General features: G+C 41.4%; 1 protein-coding gene across 1 annotated transcript; it reads right to left on the reverse strand.

The window, feature by feature from the left end:
- Positions 1-1957: 1957 nt before the first annotated feature.
- On the reverse strand, positions 1958-17969 carry LOC132115300 (FYVE, RhoGEF and PH domain-containing protein 3-like). The gene is made up of 16 exons (XM_059523684.1): positions 17440-17969; positions 12944-13039; positions 8434-8570; positions 7119-7275; positions 6901-7039; positions 6704-6762; positions 6313-6459; positions 5433-5525; positions 5264-5343; positions 5060-5090; positions 4330-4431; positions 4040-4093; positions 3867-3968; positions 3658-3786; positions 3217-3337; positions 1958-2373 (listed from the first exon to the last, which is right to left on the reverse strand). Exons 1-15 carry the CDS (start codon positions 17962-17964, stop codon positions 3257-3259), a joined length of 1932 nt encoding a protein of 643 aa, XP_059379667.1. The 5' UTR covers positions 17965-17969; the 3' UTR covers positions 1958-2373; positions 3217-3256.
- Between the last annotated feature and the right edge of the window lie 3713 nt (positions 17970-21682).

Below are 21682 nucleotides of genomic sequence, written 5' to 3' on the forward strand. Positions count from 1 at the left end.
TTTTTTTTAAATTGCATTTGTTTTTCGATTTTGTGCGTTATTATTTTACACGTGTTTATAAATATTTGATTTATGCTTATTATTTTTGATCTGTGACTGCAATACATTTGGCGGGATTCTGATCCCATAGATGCCCAGCTCGAGGTATCTAGAGATTACACCATCTCCATCGTGGATCCAGCCTCATAGAAAGACTTCAGATGACTTCAAAGCTGCCAAAATTTCTCTATATTGAAATCATTATAATCACACCTGTAATAATCACATTAAGGAGTTTCTGTCTGAAATTAATTTGTCAGCTAACTGTATGATTCCATTACCCTGAACTGTTCATTTTTTAAATGAACATAACTTGGACACGTTCACTTCTGATAAAAAATCACTCTAATATGTAATGTAGACACATGCATTTTCAGTAAAGTTGCTGTGAAACAAAGTGTATTGTGAAAAGTGCTATGCAAACACATTTTAATTGAATTTCTCTGTACTATTAACCTTTTTTTGCAAACATAATTGTAAAGTTACCAACATGTAAAACTCTATTCCTGAAAGAGTTTGTCATAAAAGTGGTGAAAAAATGAAAATCAGTTTCATCATATGCTTTCACAATCCATCTGTATATTGATCAAATAAGATTTGCAAACAGAGAGTCAGCACCACCCTATTCCACGAAACTACTAAAATAATTGCACATTTAGATTAGTGAGAATATTTTGTGTCTCATGAAAGAGAATGATCCATTTCCTGTGGTGAAACATCAACAACGAGGACGTGTGAGCTGCTCCTCACAACAGTCACTGCTACGATAGCTGTGCTTCTAGAGCTGAAACACCACATTCATTATAATAAAGCTGAATTAATAACGGAAGTCTCATAAACATGGGTGACCAGATACTCATTTATTTATTGATATGCTATAAGACATGCTTTTACACATAATAATACTGGTTCTGTTTCAAGGGTTCAAACAATATTAAAAGGGAAGCAAATGCAATGTTTAAAGATCATTCATTACATACTGACCATGATCAACCTCCAGGCACACAGACTGTGCAGGCGTACAGTACTTCTGCTGCAGTCACAATACAGCTTCATATAAAAGAGAAGTACGCCGTTGCTGAAAGGGTGTGAAGAGCTAAAGGATTGAGTTTCCCTCTGTTCCTGAACCAACTTTTCTCATCCAAACCTTGACCTGAAAAGTCTATAGTGAAAATGTTCTATAATATTTAGTGGCCTGCCACAGTAATCTGCCCTTAAACAATAAAGCTGGGTATCCTCTTGAAGAAGGTGAAAATGATCTCTCATTGGTACAACACAGTTTGAGAAACAGCAGACCATGGATGTTGATGCTTGGCACAGACTTCAGAAGAGTTTATGAACGCACCGTGAGACGTGTGAGTCAATGTTGTGAATACGCAACCGGGTACACTCCAAAAAACCAAAGAAAAATTAAGCATTGTGAAAAATAAAGCCATTTTAGGACCATTACATTCTGACAAGTATATTCATGGTGATGTTAAAAACAACTCATTGTCATTCCTGTAATGTGTGCTGATGCTCAAGTTTCCTCATTCTCAGTGGTGATTCTAATTACACTCTCATTACTGTCAAAATTGTCAAAATTTACTTTTTTAAATCAACACCATAAAGGCAATACAACTAATTCAACCACGGTGTATGAACACTAGGCAACTGAAATATATCATAATTTATTTATGCATGACGGTAATGAGAATTTGATGTGAAATGTGCTTAATTACCATGAAAATATAAGAGGATAAAATAAAATAGTTTCTTTTATGCAAAATATCCTTGCTTGTTTTCTTTTGATTTTGAGTAAAATATGATGTGTGCTTTATGTGCTATGTCCTCTGCTTCAGTTCATGTCATCTTTTAAAATCAAAGAAAAAACAAAAGGAAGTATACAGCTGTGAACTGACAGTGCATCACAAGAACGGCCACTTAATGCTTTTTACTAAGAACTCATCTGAAAGGCAAAAAACATTCATCGTAACATTATATAGACATTCTCAACTTCTTCATCGAGTGCAACACAAGCGGATGTGAACAGTGCATTGACAAACAGTCACTCTCACACTCAAATGAAGGCGCGACGGTGCGAATGTGTGAGGGCTGCTGAAAGAGCAATGATTGTGTGAAGGTATTAAAAAAATATATCTCAGAAGAAAGAATAAAAAAGTGCTGAGGATAAAGTGATTTCAAGTAACAGGAGTTCTTTATCGAGGGGGAGAAGGAGAGCATCCTATTGGCTCTTGCTGTGACTGACATCTTGTTGGCTCCTCCCTTTACAGCATGTGACAGGAGCTCCCTTCAGATTCTTCTTCTCGTGTCACTGATGTCAGCCAGAGAGACCTATGACCGACAGAGGCACAGCACTGAATCAAGACACCACGCAATCTCATGAAATCTGTCTAGAAATCTTCAGGCCATATTTCATTCCAAAATATGAAGATAAGAAATCACATTGTGACATTACTTTCATTTGATTTATTTTATTTGGTAACACTTTACTTAAAGCCTTTATATAAAACGTAGTTTCAATGCATTAATAATGCCTTGTAATTCACCTTATAATGCATTATAATATCTTAGTTATAATAGATTATCTATACTTTAGAAAGTATGATGCATTTAAAACACACAACAGTCAAACCGTCAAATAATTATTATGCATTTTAACTTTGGTTACAATTGCTTATAAAAAGATATAATGCATTACAATGAACATTATGAAGACTTTTATACTGCATTATACACAAAGGCTTTAAGACAGGTCTTTTTCTGATTACTGTGTAAAAAACAAAACAAAACAAAAAACATGATATTACTAGTATTACTAAATTATATTAATGAGAAAAATGCATTTATGTTGTAGTAATATTTACTATACTGAATTTAATGGATAAATAAAGTATTACATATAACAATACGTTTTTGTCCTGAAATTAGCTTCATTTTCCTGATGCGAAATAGCATTTCTCAGGTTTTTCCTAATGATTTTGGTGTGAAATATGACCTGAAGATGTTATTAGTGAGATTTACCCATAAAACACACACAGCCGAGCACAGAAACTGATGCTCAGATAGACACACACACACATTATCCCATGTTTCACCGGCTGCAGACGGGCGCTCTGAGGTCAGGACAGGATCCATCCGACCTTAATCTGACAGGTCACACACACACACACTGACCTGTGCACTGGTTTGTTGGTAAATCTGCAGAAGCTGTGCTTCAGTGATGGCCTCCCAGCTCTTGTTCCAACTCCTCTCCTCTTCCTGTCCGTTGAGAAGACTGAGCAACTGACAGCTGCTTCTGAACACACACACACACACACACACACAGCTGAAGATATGCTGACTAAACTAGTATAGTTGTATATTGCAGTAAAACGAAGAACACCCTGAGCTCAAGGGGAAGCATTTTAAACAATTATTCAAAATGTTATCATCAATATTTTGTATTTTTTCATTAAATACGGACTAATATATAATAATAATAATAATAATAATACATTGTCAGATGTTATGAATAAATAAATAAATTCTGATTGATCACCCATCCCTACTTAAACGACTGTGAACAGGTAGGACAAAAAAAACCAAATCCACAAGTATGTGTCGGGCTCCTCTCACCTCGAGTTTTCTCTTGGGCTCAGTGCTGCCCCCTGCTGTCCCTTCAGCTCCTGGCAGCCCTTCAAAACACGGCTTACACACGCGGCTGTTCTTGCTCTCAGACACCCTGGAACACTTCCCACAGACGGCCTGCAGACACACAGTGGCACACGTCAGGACGTGCAGCATCGCTTCAAACCTGTGTCCGTGGACGCAGCCCACACACGTACCGCGCCGCAGCTCTTGCAGTAGTGCTTGCGCTTGGTGAAGTGGAAGGCCTCGCTGCAGCCTTTGCAGGTTTCTCTCTCCTTCTCTCGTTTCTTTGAGCTCTTCTACAGAACAAAGACGCAGGTTAACACAGTGACGTCTAGCCCATATTCAGTCTGCGTGTGTCTGGTCTCACCCTCTCGTGCTGAGCTCCGTCTGCCTCACATGTGCTCGTGCTGATACACTGGCCCTGCGCGCAAACCACAAAACCACACGCTGCCCGTTAAACACATCACATGTTGTGTGTGATGAAACACAGGATTGTGCTTTTAAAGTGTGTATGTACAACTAGAACATGCCCAAGTCATATTTCACTCCAAAACCAAGGAACATTCCCAAATGTTCACGATCCCAGTGTGACTAACAGGGCTGCTCAGGACACATGACTAAGGCTAGTTTGTGTTGAGTGCATGAGGGATGTTTTACCGGCGTGTCAGGCGTGTGCTCTTCATCACGGCTGAAGGAGGTGTTGAAAGCTTTGAACGTCTCACTGTTCTGCTTGTGCTTCTCAATCGTGGCCAGGATCACCTGTAAACAGATGGAGAGGATCCACACCTCGAGCTGATTCAAGTCATCTCAATCACTCATTTACTGTCTCTAAACAACCATGTGTTTGCACTTCCAGAGTCATATGGACTACTCTTATGATTCGTTTATGCTGCTTTCATGTCCTTCTTCATTTCCTTCCACACTATTATACATTTCTCTGTTTGTGCTCCACAGAGCCGAGTGAAGGAAGGTGAGGGTGAGTGAATAATGACTGGACTTTCATTTTTGTCTGAACTCTCAGTTCAACATGAACGTCCACACACAACCACTGTACATCTGTAGCGTGACCGAAGGCTGAAAAGAGTCTCTATGATGACCATGACAAGAGTTTTTAAGAGTTGTTTCAAAGGCAAGTTATTATGCTTTAGAATAAAGTGAACTGTTGATCACAATCACAAGAGCATGAGTCAAGGAAGTAATTTATCTTTTAATGTCAATTACATTTTCATGTTGACCTGAAACAGAATTCAATAAAAATATGAAAAGGGCAATGATGCTGTTGAAGCTGCAGTAGTGCTGAAATCACAGCAGAAACCCTTGTCAAAAAGCGATTCATTGAATTGAATGTGCACTTAGAGTGAACATTTGTGCAAAGAGAATGACTCACTTTTATCCAGTCGTCCTTCTCCTCAGCCGTCCTGTCAATCACAGACATGAGACACATTCAGACTCCACTCAGTGGCTAAGAGCTCACATGTTCTGTGTATATCCATGAAGATGTTCAGTTAAGCTATAACGTGAACGTTATTTTAGCTGACGTTTTCTCCACAAGCCTGCATGACATGTGTGTTATGATGTTTGAATCATTCACCTGGCCTGCAGCTCGAGCGAGCGCTGTTTGCCGATGATGGTGAAAGTGTGAGGGACGTTCTGTTTGACGTTTTCCTGAACCTTCAACCAACGTGAGAACACCAGCATATGATGAGATGAAGACACAGAAGTAACCATAAACACAGCTGAACGTACAGCGGAAGTCATACCTCCATCCCTGCGATGTCGATTCGCTCTCGGACGCTAAACTTCTGTCCCATCAGCCTCAGCTTGGGCACACAATACAGCATCATGTTATTGAACTGGAGAAACACACACACACACACACACATTATCAGCATCATCAACATCATCATACTCACTGATGCTGAAATAATAACAGGAACAAGCTTTTTTTAGGATTTTCTTTTGTCCACAGAACATAAAGTGAGAAGTCTGATGGTTCTACACAACTAAAGCATTGATTTATCGTAACAATATTGCATATGACTCCAATAGTTCATATAAGTCTTCACAACTCATATTTTGACTTTAGCTTTACTTACTGAACAGACAAAGAGTTTACGGAATATCTAAATGTCAAATCTGGAGCAATGCATCATATTGAAACATTTGTGATTTCAATGTCTTTAGAAGATTTCACTGCCTTGATTTATTTTCCATTGCTTTTCTATGCAAATGTGCACTAGATGGATGTTGCATATGTTTCAGCATTTCGTGCATGAAAAAACGCAGCACTCAAGTTCAAAGTAGTCTTGTTTTGTGTCAAGAAGTCATACCATGAGAACCCTTCTCTCTTAAAAAAAGTGCTTCAAAAGGTTTCGTCAAGCGATGCCATAGAAGAACCATTCTTGGTAACCATTCAGTCAAAGGTTCTTTAAAGAACCATCTCTTTTGTACCTTTCTGTAATCTGAAGAACCTTCTTTCGTGACAAGGAACCTTTTGTGAGACAGAAAGGTTCTTCAGATGTTAAAGGTTCTTCATGGAACCATTTAGACAAAAAGGTTCTTCCATGGCATCATTGTGAAGCACCGCGTGTTGATGCAAGAACACTTATGAAGTGCAGATAGACAGCTAAAGAGACGCACCAGATAGAGGTATCGGTCCTGTGCGCTGCCGTTCTTAGCCGACATCTTCTTCAAGTGGCCTTCTTTAATGAATTCATTAGCTGGATTAACGATGTCCTCCTCTCCACCCAACTTCTCATACACCTCCAACAGCTTGTGCATCTTCTCCTGCGCGCGCACACGCACACACACACACACACACAGAGGGATGTGGGCATTCTGCACTCATTAGATCAAAAGAAGAACTGTGATGGGCCACATGACAGCATTAGAAAGAGACAGATAGAGAAGTGAGAGTGATATAGAGCAGGAGAGCCTTTCACTCGCACAGACAGGAAATGGAGACAGTACATCCTGTTTGAGAGATGAAACAGGACACAGAAGAGGAGGAACAGATGAATAGGGCTCTAACCATTTTCCTGATGGCAGCGTTGGAGTGGTTCGCTGCGGTGGAGATCAGCTCCAGAGCATCTGACAGACACACACAGTTAAACACACCATCACTAAACACAGCTCAGACTCATTAACCAAAAGATAAATGAGTGTAAGTGAGAGGCGTATGATGGTGTGTATAAGAAGTAAGCTCAGTGTAGATGTAAGTGCACTCACTCTGTGCGTCTCTGTGGTCCGGGGCTCTGGTGGGCAGCTTCTTCAGATAGTCCTTCAGTAAGAGCTCATAGCGTGGGATCCGCTGCACCGGCTCCAGCATGTGATGCTGCAGCGTCAGGTTCCCACACACCTCCTGCTTCTGCACACACACACACACACGGGTTCAGAGGACTGTCTGTGGCTCATCAGACATCATCACATGATCTCAGGGTTCTGACCTGGATGCTCTGGACCACGCTCTTGAACTGAGCAGAGCGCTGCGTCCAGGTGCTCACCAGCTCCATGGCACGATCGAAGTTCTTCACATACTCGCCGTACATCTTCAGGAACGGGGCCAGCTTCTGCAGGATGTCCCCTATGCGTGGATTACAGCTCCTGACACACACACACACACAAACACACTCATCAACTACAGGAAATCTGAGTAGCATGGTCACATGACTCTGGAGCATGAATCCCTCTCAATGACATCATAATCCTGATTCAGTGGGGTATATGTCCATGTACCTCCATATGAAATAAAATCTCTCTTAGCTCATACTGGAACTTTTTGAACTATTCATTAAAATACTTTTCTGAATTACAAGAAAGATCTGTCTCATAACAGCCCTCTGTGTGTGTGTGTGTGTGTGTGTGCGTCTCTGTGTGTGTGTGTGTGTGTGTGTGTGTGTGTGTGTGTGCGTCTCTGTGTGTGTGTGAGTGTGTGTGTGTGTGTGTGTGTGTGTGTGTGTGTGTCTCTGTGTGTGTGAGTGTGAGTGTGAGTGTGTGTGTGTGTGTGTGTATGTGTGTGTCTCTGTGTGTGTGTATGTGTGTGTGTGTGTATGTGTGTGTGTGTGTGTGTGTGTGTGTATGTGTGTGTCTCTGTGTGTGTGTGTGTGTGTATGTGTGTGTCTCTGTGTGTGTGTATGTGTGTCTCTGTGTGTGTATGTGTGTGTCTCTGTGTGTGTGTATGTGTGTCTCTGTGTGTGTATGTGTGTGTCTCTGTGTGTGTGTATGTGTGTGTCTCTGTGTGTGTGTATGTGTGTGTCTCTGTGTGTGTGTATGTGTGTCTCTGTGTGTGTATGTGTGTGTCTCTGTGTGTGTATGTGTGTGTCTCTGTGTGTGTGTATGTGTGTGTGTGTGTGTGTGTGTGTGTGTATGTGTGTGTCTCTGTGTGTGTGTATGTGTGTCTCTGTGTGTGTGTGTGTGTATGTGTGTGTCTCTGTGTGTGTGTATGTGTGTCTCTGTGTGTGTGTGTGTATGTGTGTCTCTGTGTGTGTGTGTGTATGTGTGTGTATGTGTGTGTCTCTGTGTGTGTGTATGTGTGTCTCTGTGTGTGTATGTGTGTGTCTCTGTGTGTGTGTATGTGTGTGTCTCTGTGTGTGTATGTGTGTGTCTCTGTGTGTGTATGTGTGTGTCTCTGTGTGTGTGTATGTGTGTCTCTGTGTGTGTATGTGTGTGTCTCTGTGTGTGTGTATGTGTGTCTCTGTGTGTGTATGTGTGTCTCTGTGTGTGTATGTGTGTGTCTCTGTGTGTGTGTATGTGTGGTCTCACCACTCCTGTGTGATGCGTGTCTGTAGTTCAGGCAGCAGGAACTGTTGGTGGAAGAGATAGATGCTGGAGATGTTGGAGAAGATTCCTGTGATGACCTCAGCAGGGATACTAGCCTCCGTCAGACGGGCACAAAACACCTGAACACACACACACACACACACACAATGACAGAGGGGTTACTGTGAGCAATGTGTATGTCAGGATAGAGACTGTCACATTACATAACTTGTTCAAACTGGAGGAAAATTGTAGTCTAATTCGAATGATCAGAAACAGACTTTTTGCAGCTCATCATTCACACAAACTGTATGGATCTATATATATGTTATGTCCCTCCACTACCTGTGGTGGCTCTGTTTTCCTCTATTAATTGTTTGGCTATGTGGCAATATGTTTTCATGTGTTATTGTGTGCAGGTGTGCTTTGTAACGAGTGGGTGGAGAGACACCCTTTAAAAGCAGAGGCACTCCATGGAGAGAGAGAGATGACTTGGGTTCCAGGCAGCCACCATGCTTGTTGATCTTCCTGCATATTTTGTTTCATTGTAGTTAATCTTCCTTTTGTTTTGGTTTTGGCAATTGTCTAATAAATACCCTAGATAAATGAGTCCAACTGACTTTATGTTCATTTAGGTAAGTAGCTACAACATCAGGCAAACAGTTTATAAATTCCTCCACCAGAATCAAAGCTCGCAACTTCGCCTGGCTGTCTACCTCACTTGACGAACACCATCGATCAAATAAAGCCTCTTTCTCACGAGCAAACTCGATATAAGTCTGATCTTCAGTTTTCTCACATCGACGAAAGCGCTGTCGATAAGCTTCTGGGACTAGTTGGTAACAACAAAGAATAGCGGCTTTAACCACATCATAGTCTTTACTTTGCTCCAGTGAACGTGAAGAATACACATCTTGTGCCCTGCCAGTTAAAACTGACTGAATTAATAAAGTCCAAACATCTCTCAAACAAATTAAAGTAGATGCTTTTCTCATTCTCAGAAACTTTTAAACGCAACGCTTCTCTCTCATTGTCTAACTCTCTCTCTCGAATAGAAAGCTCTTTCAACCTTTTTTTTTTTTCTCTCATTTATCTAAATTGGTGGTTCAGTGGTAGAATTCTCGCCTGCCACGCGGGAGACCCGGGTCCAATTCCCGGCCAATGCACCAAGCTTTCTATTCAAGAGAGAGAGTTAGACTATGAGAGAGAAGCGCTGCGTTTAAAAGTTTCTGAGAATGAGTTAGAAATGAAACGCTTAGAGTTAAGAGCTAGACAGGAAAATATTGATCCCAGTTACTCCCCATTCCTGGATCTGCTCTACAAGCTCGTTTTACTGGTCCATATCTGGTAATGCATTAAGTTTCTGACCGCGATTATGTAATAGCCACTCCAGATCGACGGCAGCAGAAGCGCCTGTGTCACATTAATATGTTGAAGCCTTATTTTGAGCGTGCTTCTGTTTGCCTAGGTTCATCTCCAGCTGAGCTGGGGTCGGATTTGTCGAGGCCTACGAGTGATAAGTCCATGCTGTTGTCTGTTGTGGTGGAAGAGAGTGATGAAACTGAAAGTAATCCATCTCGTGCTCTAATTGAGGGTCGTCTTAACAACACTAAAATGCTCTCAGTTTTAGCTGATCACCTCCCACACCTCACCGATTTTGAGAAGACTGACATTTTGGACGTTGTTCGCCAATTTCCAGAGTTGTTTAATGATGTTCCAAAACAAACTCACCTTATTGAGCATGACATTGATGTGGGAACAACAACACCAATCAAGCAACATCCGTACAGGGTAAACCCTTTGAAACGTGCCGTGTTAAAGAAAGAAGTAGAGTACATGCTTGAAAATAACATTGTGGAACCTAGCAGGAGTCCATGGAGTTCTCCATGTCTATTGGTGGCAAAGCCTGATGGAACGTTTCGGTTTTGTACTGATTTTCGGCGTGTTAACGCAGTGACTAGACCTGATTGTTACCCGTTGCCCAGGTTGAATGATTGTATTGATCAGGTGGGTTCTGCAGTTTTTGTTAGCAAGTTTGACTTGCTGAAAGGCTATTGGCAGATTCCCCTCACCAGCCGTGCAAGAGAAATATCTGCATTTGTTACCCCCGACGACTTCCTGAATTATCACGTTATGGCTTTTGGAATGCGCAATGCTCCTGCAACGTTCCAGCGATTAATAAATACAGTGCTGTCTGGCATGTCTGGCTGTGAGGCCTATTTGGACGATGTGGTCCTTTATAGTGCGTCATGGCCAGAACATGTTCAGCAGATCCGAGAGCTATTTTGTCGACTGTCCTCAGCCAATTTGACTATCAATTTGGCTAAATGCGAGATCGGTAAAGCAACAGTCACTTATTTGGGTAGAGTAGTAGGAGGTGGTCAAGTGCGTGCTTTGGATGCCAAAGTTTCAGCTATTTGTAGTTTTCCTCCTCCTGCTGATCGTCGTGAGTTACGCAGATTTCTTGGTATGGTGGGCTACTACCGAGGGTTTTGCAAGAATTTCTCATCTGTAGTAGCTCCATTGACTAATTTACTTAGTCCAAAGGTGGTATATCAGTGGTCTGACCAGTGTCAAAGTGCCTTTGAAAATGCAAAGGCATTGCTTATTTCAGCTCCTGTGTTGGCTTTGGTTTGTTTTAATGGTTGACGCGAGTGATCAAGGTGCTGGCGCTGTTCTCCTCCAGGAAGGAGTGGAGCACGTCCATCACCCCGTTTGCTACTTCTCTAAGAAGTTTAATCAACATCAACGGTGGTACTCCACCATCGAAAAGGAGACGCTGGCCCTGGTTCTTGCTGTCCAACACTTTGAAGTATATCTGGGTGCATCAGGTAGAACGATCGTTTATAGTGATCATGACCCCCTGAAGTTCCTAAGCCGGATGAGAAATGCTAATCAACGTCTGATGCGGTGGAGTTTGATCTTGCAGCCTTTTAACATTGAGGTCAAGCATATCCATGGTACTGAAAACGTCTTGGCAGATGCCTTATCTAGAGTACCTTAGTCCAGTATTTCTGTTTACCGTTAATTGGTAACGTATGGTCGCAATTTTTTTTTTTTTAATTATGTTTCTTGTTTATATTTTGATTATGGAGACTGGAGTCACCATTTTGGTGTGGGGGTGTGTTATGTCCCTCCACTACCTGTGGTGGCTCCGTTTTCCTCTATGGCAATATGTATTCATGTGTTATTGTGTGCAGGTGTGCTTTGTAACGAGTGGGTGGAGAGACACCCTTTAAAAGCAGAGGCACTCCATGGAGAGAGAGAGATGACTTGGGTTCCAGGCAGCCACCATGCTTGTTGATCTTCCTGCATATTTTGTTTCATTGTAGTTAATCTTCCTTTTGTTTTGGTTTTGGCAATTGTCTAATAAATACCCTAGATAAATGAGTCCAACTGACTTTGTAGTCACTTTATGTTGTGATCAGTCTGCCTGACTATAACAATATATATACAATATGAGATGATATTTGTTCTAAAACTGCAGAAGAAAGACAATCAAAGAGATCTTGGACACCACTGGGGAGTCATTTCTTCCTCTTATGAGCACATTTTGCGCTCTCTCGTTTCATAGAAATGCATCTTGTGCTCAGTCATCGACTGCATGCTCGTAAGATGAAACCAGACTTCAGTGGGTCGCGAAGGTATTGCAGGTGGGCTGCCAAATAATAATAATTATTTGAATTATTTTATTATTAAACTGTGTTTAATTATTGTTAAACGCGATATAAATTGAGTTTTTGGAGACACATTACAGTGTGGCTCTACAGGTCGCCCGAGATCACATTCATCCCTAAGAACACAGTTTGACTTAAGAGTATGTAAGAGGAAATATACTGAGGAAGTGTCAGAAACAGGACAACCACAGCTACCATTCATTTCAGTGTGAATAATGAGAATACTCAAACACAGCACGCAGACGAAAGGGGAAACGGAGGACAGGTGTGTGTGTGTGTGTGTGTGTGTGTGTGTGTGTGTGTGTGTGTGTGTGTGTGTGTGTGTGTGTGTGCGTGTGTGTGTGTGTGTGTGTGTGTGTGTGTGTGTGTGTGTGTGTGCGCGTGTGTGTGTGTCTCTGTGTGTGTGTGTGTGTGTGTGTATGTGTGTGTGTGTGTGCGTGTGTCTCTGTGTGTGTGTGTGTGTGCGTGTGTGTGTGCGTGTGTGTGTGCGCGTGTGTGTGTGTCTCTGTGTGTGTGTGTGTGTGCGTGTGTGTGTGCGTGTGTGTCTGAGTGTGTTTGTGTGTGTGTGTGTGTGTGCGTGTGTGTCTGAGTGTGTTTGTGTGTGTGTGTGTGTGTGTGTGTGTGTGTGTGTGTGTGTGTGTGCGTGTGTGTGTGTCTGAGTGTGTTTGTGTGTGTGTGTGTGTGTGTGTGTGTGTGTGTGTGTGTGTGCGTGTGTGTGTGTCTCTGTGTGTGTGTGTGTGTGTGTGTGTGCGCGTGTGTGTGTGCGTGTGTGTGTGTGTGTGCGTGTGTGCGTGTGCATGTGTGCGTGCGTGTGTGCGTGTGTGTGCGTGTGTTACCTGGTCCAGCAGGTTGAGTCTTTTGACATACGCTTCTTCTGTCTGAAGCAACTCTTTAGCAATGTTCAACAACTTCTGCGACTCAGACGGCAGACCCTGAGAGAGAGAGAGAGAGAGAGAGAGAGAGACAGTGAGACAAAGGTGTAAAAGACAGGAAGGCACATCAGTTTCAGTCTCCAAACTAAAAAAAGACTAAACCCCTTGTTAAAATGCCACAGGCCTGGTAACAAACTATAACTTCCTTCAAATGATAAAATCAGCCAATGTTTTACCACTTAAAGAGTTACACAGTGACTCACCGGAAAGTAAATGTTGTCCATCAGTGGGTAAATGTGACAGTATTTATTAAAACAGGTTTACTGTATCAGCACACACACACACACACACACAGGACAGCAGATCTGAGGAAAAGGGAGGAGACACACACACCATACAGATACGCCTGACAACACAACACACACATCAACACCCTTTCACTGACTCAAATACACAGACCTGATCAAATACTGCTGATCACCACAAACATCATCTTACTTTGTGCAAACAAGCCAAATAAGCCATTGGACGTCTATGGAGCAAGTGTCCAGTACCAGAGGGTTTAAACGCAGAGACCTGAAGCTTTCAAAGAAATTTTATGAATGATTACGATTCATTTCATTTGAGCTGTAAACCTATTTGTGTCATTTAAATAAAGACTCAACTGCTGGTGATTTATTAAGTGCTTTATGAGTAGTTGAAACTTTTCATACAAATATTATAAGAGACATCTACATACACAAAATTCTCAGTTTCTCTGAAATTACTTGATATAGTTTTGAGTAAAAAATAAATGAATAAATTTATAATCATATGTTTTATTCTATAAAGGTCTGATAACATTTCTTACAAATTAAAAAAAATAGATATTTCTATTTAGAGCTTCTTTTTTTTATTTTATTTTTTTTACTTTTTTTTTGTCAAAATAACAAGTTTTGATTTGATGTGATTGAAAATCAGGGTTATTCCACCAAATATTGATTTCTGACCTGACCTAAATGAATATAAACATGGCATCTTTTTTGTCATTTTGACCAAGTCATGTTCTAAATGACAACATTTTTATTGAAATGTCATCAGTAGCTTACAGTATAAAACATAAATCATATATATCATACGTCCACAGAAAGTGAGTATTTTGAAGTGGTCTCTTTCAAGTTGGCAGATTGATGAACTGTGCTCTCAGTATATAGATGACTCTGTCGTTCTTTTGATTGTGTGATGAAATGTTTTAGTGATATTCAAGCGTATGGTCTGTCAGACTATATCAAGGTTCATTCATGCAAACATGTGGAAAATGATGTCCGTTAGTTTAAAGAAATCCCAGGAAACAGTTTCCCAGTCGGTTCATTGCCCAAGTTAATCTATCGTACAATAGCGCATGAAGACATCACATGCACACAAACACTCTGGCAGCTCATCCCACATCCTGCTATTAAAACACATCAACACATCAGCTGTTCACAAAGCACACACACCTTTCCTGCTCGCACCAGGAAACACAGGAAAGACCAGAGGTGTGTGTGTTTGTGTGTTTGAACACAATGCATGAAGAATCCAGCGCGGCGCGAGAGCAGCGTGTCAGTTTGTGGTGTGTAGCGTGGTATCAGGGCGTGTGCTCATAATGTGGGCGACTCCTGCTGCTCTGTTCCTGTCACACCTCACCTCACAGAAACACTCCCGCTGGCCCTGTCCGTCAGCAAGACTCCACAGGTCTGTCTCTATCAGCGTGTGAGAGAGAGAACGTGGCAGGGTTCCCTCTTCTCCATTATGAAGCAGTAGCAATGGTTTGGGAAGCAGAACCTGTCGAGTGAGTTCAGGTGATAATCGCTCGTTTCATTCACCAGTGATCAAGTGAAGGAAATGTAATTCATCCAAAACTGACACTACGGAAAAACAACTCCTACTGTGTTCAATAATTCTTCCTCCTGTTGTGTAAGTGACTGAAAATGAGCAGCACAGACACAACATACAAATATTTCCTAGCTGTTTTTGCCATGATTAGCTATAGTGATGACATGCACACTGAGATGCAATGACGACAAGTAAAAACAAACAGTATCTAAGGTTATTAGCACTTGAAATGGGTTCCTCATACTTATTTAACATTCTAGTAACAGATCCAAACAAAGAACAACCAAACCTCCGTTCACAGACTCAGCTAAATAAAGAAACAGTGCACGCTTGGATGATTCAGAAGACCAAGTAATCTGACTCTTAAACTTCATTAGCTCTTGTGTATTTCATTCTGTTTCAGTGAATTGCATGGAAACCAATGTCTGCCAATTTGACACCAACACAAAAGTCATTATCATTTTTGCACAGTCTTTCCAAAACACATCTATGTGTCAAAAACTTGCATTCACACATTCATGACCCTATGTGAGAAAACGTTTCAAGCAGAAATAAATAGTTCAAGCTATTTTCAAGCAGTTAAATGTTTCAATGTGGGTCAAGTTCAACACAACATATGACAGATGAAGGAGCTAGAAAGAAGAGACTTGATTCAGCTTCACCAACACGAACCATAAAAACGCAACAAAAAAACTACTGAACTAAACATTAAACATTTACAAAGCTTTATATCATTGCTGAAAAACACATAAAGTAACACTTCCTGTCAACATTAACTCCCCTAAAACAGTTTCCTGCAAAGCAGGCTGGGAACTTCAGAGCCACTGCACATTAGTTGTGTCAATAAAAACAACGCTAACACTTTATAATAACGTTCGGTTATAAGTCATTTATAAATTATTAGTTAATGATGAACTAATCATTTAAAAAACATGACTATACGTTTATAAATGATTAAAAAGTAATAAGTTAACAGTTTAGTAATGTTTTAATAATTCAGTTATAAGTCACTTATAAGTTATTAGTTAATGATAAACGAATCATTTACAAAACATGACTATATGTTCATAAATGATTAATGAGTGGTATGCTAACGATTTACAAATGTGTTGTACAATTCTTAAAAAAAGTTGAAATCATGAAATAAATCAAACTGATCATTAGTAGATGGTTTGTAAGTTATTAGTTGATATATTTATGTATCGCTTATAAAAAATTGAAGTATTTATGTCAAAATCTTTTTGTATAATTATCTCAATAAACAATTGTTAATCATGAACAAATGATGAATAAACCATTAGTAAATTATCAGTATATGATTTATGGGCGAAGATGTTAGCTGGTCTGTGTTCAAAAGCACAACATGCAGGAATGCTAAAGCACTATTTTTAAGAGTAACTCATTTGTTTTGAAGTGGATAAACATTTATAAACGCCTTAGTCAGGTGATTCCAGTAGCTCGTGTTAAATCCTTTCTCTCATCAGCACAGACTTGTGTTCTGTGTGTGGATCTAGTGATGAACTGAACCTCTCAACCGCTTTTACCTTCCACTGAAACTGTAGTGTAGATTGTGTATGTGAGCTTTGTATTATTCTTACAGCTACTCTACTTATATTGACTTTAAAATAGTGTTGCGTGTGTCAAAGTCAAACATGCTCATATGAATAGCTACATACATGAACTCAATAACCAGCAGTTTCCATCCTCTTTGCACACAAGAGCACACACACACACACAGAGAGACAACAGGTTCACAAAGTGCAACCCCCACACAACACAAATGCAGCACACACTATTTCAAATGTTGACTTCCTCTGGCCTGTGACACACAACTGATGCACGACAGCATGAGACATGTTCACACACTTGTTTCCATCAACCCTTCTGAGCTAGACATCACAGCTGAGCTCTAAACATCCTTCTGATGGCCACAATCTAAGACAGCACTGCATGTGCACAGAGTGCATTGCAACAAGTGAAAAAAAAGTAACCGATCAAGATGTTGGAAAGTCACTTCACACGGTTGACAGCAGCTGATTTCACATTTAAAATGCACTAAACTAACAAAGCACTTCATGCAGTCTCAAATCAACTCATTCTTCATAACACTAGCCAAGGTGCAAAGTTAGAGTTGTGCCGTGGACTATTTTTAAAACAATATCTTTATCAGTGTATTAGTCATTGTCTGTGGTGTGAGCAGATATAGGATCTAACTGTTTTGATAGTCTGTCATGGTTTAGATTCAGAATAGATTTTAATAATGGCTTTACTGTAGAGATGCAGCAAACTGCTGTCTTATTCAGTTTTCAGTGAAGGCGTATGTAAAGGTACAAATTGGCCTGTAGGTCTGTAGAATTTAGGTGTTTTTTGTGTGAGTGAGAAATGAATCCATGTGATTTGATGTTTTGTGTCAAAGCAATGATAATTAATCCACAGTTTAGACCTATAGATAAAAATATGAACTAAGAAATGATTCCTAGCCATTGTAAATAGCTTGAAGCGTCACTTTAACCCAATATGCAGCTATAATTGAGATGTCAGACTCAAACTCAAAGTGAGTCGGTCTGCATGCTAGTGTGTCTAGATGAACTCGTCTGCGCTCGTACCTCAGGATCTTCACAGCTCCCCTCGTCCAGGTCACTGTCCTCGTCCTGTGTCGAGTCCCGTTTGTTTCCGGCGGTGACACATGACTCCGTCTCTGTGGTGCTGCTGTCGTTCCTGTCCTCCTCCTCGATGGGCTCCTCGTTCGGGAAGCCCTCGCCCTCGCCCTCTGCCCCGCAGGAGGGACTGTCGATGCCGCTGTCCCGATTGGGGATCTTCCCGTCTGCCTCCGTCCCCTGGTGACCCTGCGGCCGCTCCTGCTCACCGTCTCCATGCTTGCTGCTCCCTTCACAACGCTCGGCGTCTGAGTCACTGTGATTATTCTCCAAACCGCTACTGGAGTGTCTCTGATGCTCTTTCTGAAGTTCATCTGTGATCACCGCGTCACTGGCTGAGTCCGTCTGGAAGGAGTTTAAGCTGGACAATCTCAACAGCTCAGAGATATCACATGCTTTAAATGTAAGTCCATCCTCAGCCACCGGTGGGGACTGACCGCTGGCGTCCGGCTCTCGAGAGGCTGGAGAATCCATGCCAGCTCCTCAATGGAGACGCTTCCTCTGCCAGAGATACAGGCTCGGAAACCTTACAAGATAGAGGTACAATCAAGGTCTACAACACGTAAAAGCAAGATGTTTTCCCAAACATTTGTACCCAGTTTACACCAAAAAATAATCATAAAATGCATTGAAATGCATCTCCTGTGGCCTCTGATTTGATCTTTCATCACTATTTAATATTTCATCACATTCATGAGACAGAAGTGGAAGGAATACAGCCATGCACTGCTTATGAGTGAACGGGAAAGTAAGCAAATAGAAACAGTGATTTTCCAGTTTCTGCTGAATAGACTTGTGCTGAGCTTTCTGAGACACATCTCATAATGCTCCCGTGTGAAGTCAGTGGTTAGTGGGCTTCTTTTTGTGGCTGTTCAAACACATTCGACCCCTTGAACGTTTACATTACTGAAGCAGCCCAGTCAACTGGACAAACTCCAAACAGTTTAGACCCCGATTACACCTGCATTTAACATCACCACAAAGAAAATGCACCTTAATAGCATAAACTGTCTGCATAGGAAGTTGCTCATCTAATCTTTTCTCTTTAGGACTGGCCATAACTTTTAAAAGACAAACACATGACTGGTCTCATTTGAATCTGAAAAGAGTGATTAAAACGTGGCTAACTCCTAGATACTAACTCCTGTTTTCATACTTAATGACGGTAAGGATCGTTGGATCAATGACATGCAGACAATTGAATCAACCAATCGTGGCTGTGAGAAGATGGGATCTACAGAGAACTGTCAAAGTGATGCAAATACGTGTACATATTAGTGCAGCACTGAGCACACCGATCGGTGTATGACCATAAAGTACCCTCAGAGAGATATAGAACAGCACAAGAAGCCGTCTGCTCTCTAGAGCTCTCACTGTACTTTGTCATACAACAATTGACCTGCGCAGCGCAAACAAGGCCTAAACATGGATATTTTAGGCAATATAGAAATCCTGGCCAGGACGTGTCCTGGGAAAATGGCACATTTGGTCATCCTAGTTTATGCATAAAGATGAATAACAAACGGTAACACTTGGTTAAGGTCCCGTTAGTTAACATTACTTAACACTTTAAATAAAGCATTTCTTTTTAATCTTTGTTAGTTAATGAAAACACAAATGTTGTATATTAGTTCATGTTAGCTCAGGTCCACTAACATTTTAAGAATGTATTAGTGAAGCTGAAACATTAACATTAACTGAGATGCATTTAGAAGCTATTTTCATTCTTAGTTCACATCAATAGAGTTAACGACTGTTAACACAGAGGATCTTATTGTAAAGTGTTAACAGAGCCACAGGATCTGAGGCACACACGTTACGGATGGCTAGAGGTTTGTTCGAATCCCTCGTCCTCAAAGCTTTGGGATACACCTGATAAGGTCTTACCTGGAGCTGTGGAAGCCCTGGATGAACCCTTCAGACGGGACTCTGGCTCTCGGGGGACAGCAGGTGCACAGGCTTAGGGACCACTGACAGACACACAGAAAGAGAGAGAGAAGACGCTCAGACCAGCTCTATCTCCATCACAACAGTCCCGTTCCACATCCTCTGAGAGATTCACCCTGCATACTGATCCTCCCAATCTACCCCGCCGCAACAAAGACACAACCAGATAGAGCAGAAGAAAGATGGAGACACTTCAGCTGTCCGAAAAACTGGCAGCTTCCTGAACTGAGAACAGGAAGTGGAGATGAGCGTGCGAAAAGTGCTGCGGTTACACAGCAACTTCAAACACATAAACATAACCACACACACACAACAGAGTCAAGAAGATGAAGTTTGTATGTGCATCAGTGAATAAACTGCCTTAAATCAGTATGCATTTGTGAAGTGTATATTGGATGAGTTGCATATTTAGAACTGACTGAAATATAACGTCAGTGATGCAATTTACAAGCTGAATTCAGGAAGCAGATAGTGCTGTGCGCACTTCCTTCCTCTATCGGTTTTGCACATCATCTGAAAGCCACAATATATTCATGCAAGTTCACACGTCACAAACACATATGCACTCCAAAACAGGAGCATTAACACAACAAAATCATTGTTTTATTCAAAAGACTGTTTGAATGAATGACAGTAAGACGTGTTTAATACCGTGGGGTTTCTGTGCTCTGGGCGCCGTGGGTGTGGCTGAGGGAGTGGGGCGTGGCCTCTGTGTGAGCTGGGCGGGGCATGGCCTGGAAGTGGGTGGGGTTTTCTTTTTCTGAGGCTTCTCTACACATCCACAGTACTGCAGTGCTGCTGGAGACAAATCTACAGAAAACACACGAAACATGAACACTTATGCGGTGCCACAGATTTGACCATTAGCGTATCGGCAGATGAAATCAAAGGATAATGCAGAGTTTCTACGTTCAGATATTTTTGTGAACATTACCCAAATTCTTATCAGCTTATATTAATTCTTCACAAAAAAAGTCTTATTTTAGCTGACTCTTGGTTGGTTTGTTTAGTGTTTTCTTGTGTATATAATGTGAAAGTTACCAGCTTTAATGTTTACCATGAGTTAGAAGGTCATGTGGCTATACTTCCAAATCTGTGCATTTTACCATATTTACTGAGGACTGTCTTGACCTGTGGACTTCTACTGTAAGTGTTTTACTGAACACACAACTTAGGATCATTTTTACAAAATGAGGAATAAGTCTGAATTATTTTCTTTAGTAACTAGCCATTTTAATTTCATAAAGCATATGTGAGACATTTCACACGGTCTAATTACCATGCTGCTTCTTTACAGAAGCTTTATTATCTATATTTCGTCTGTATGATTTGATCTGTGTAATTCTATCTTAAACATGATTTCTAGCAGCTGAAAGTCCAGGAACTTCTGGACTGGACCTTCATCATCATGACGAGAGACGATCAGCACTGACACTCTTCAGCACAGCTCACAGAACTACCTCCAGTGATTGGGCCTTCACATGAGCGCCTGCAGAAGCGTTCGGACAGTTTTCAGCAGTCAGAACAAAACATTTCAAAGGACTAAACCTCAGCCTGAACACTTCATCATAAAGCAGTGGGCTGACGTGTGAGCACCTCAATACACCTGCTTCCCACGGACAGAAAATCCTCTTTCCTCTAAAGCGCAGACCAAATAAACCTACGTCTCAAACTGTTCACGCAAGTGCCAGGATAAAGTCTGCCATCAAATCTACGAGATTCCAGTACCACCTAAACATCAGATACGCTCATGTTTCTAAAGCGGATACGTCAATGAAAGTACTGTGATCTCTGATGGCTGATATCTCCCAGTCTATGAGTAATAGAGCAATAACATGTTAAAATCACAGAGGGAAAGAAATGAGTATAACATGAGACTTACTGTATTCTCTGGTCCAGATCATATGCTTCTCTCCTCAGGACTGACTCAGTGTGTGTGTGTGTGTGTGTGTGTGTCTTCAGCCCCTCCCTGTTACCTCATGAATATGTAAAGCAGACAGGTGAGAAAATCTGAGCTGGCACTGGCTGCATCTACTGTTGTTAGCAGTGCTGAGCTCCAGCTGCCAAACCGGCTTCACACACAACTGTCTCTGTGTGTGTGTGTGTGTGTGTGTGTGTGTGTGTGTGTGTGTGTGTGTGTGTGTGTGTGTGCGTGCGTGCGCGTTCGTGCGTGTGCGTGCGTGCGTGAGTGTGTGTGTGTGTGTGTGTGTGTGTGCGTGCGTGCGTGAGTGTGTGTGTGTGTCTG

The sequence above is a fragment of the Carassius carassius genome, chromosome 34 (assembly GCF_963082965.1).
Source record: "Carassius carassius chromosome 34, fCarCar2.1, whole genome shotgun sequence".
NCBI classification, from domain to species: Eukaryota; Metazoa; Chordata; class Actinopteri; order Cypriniformes; family Cyprinidae; genus Carassius; species Carassius carassius.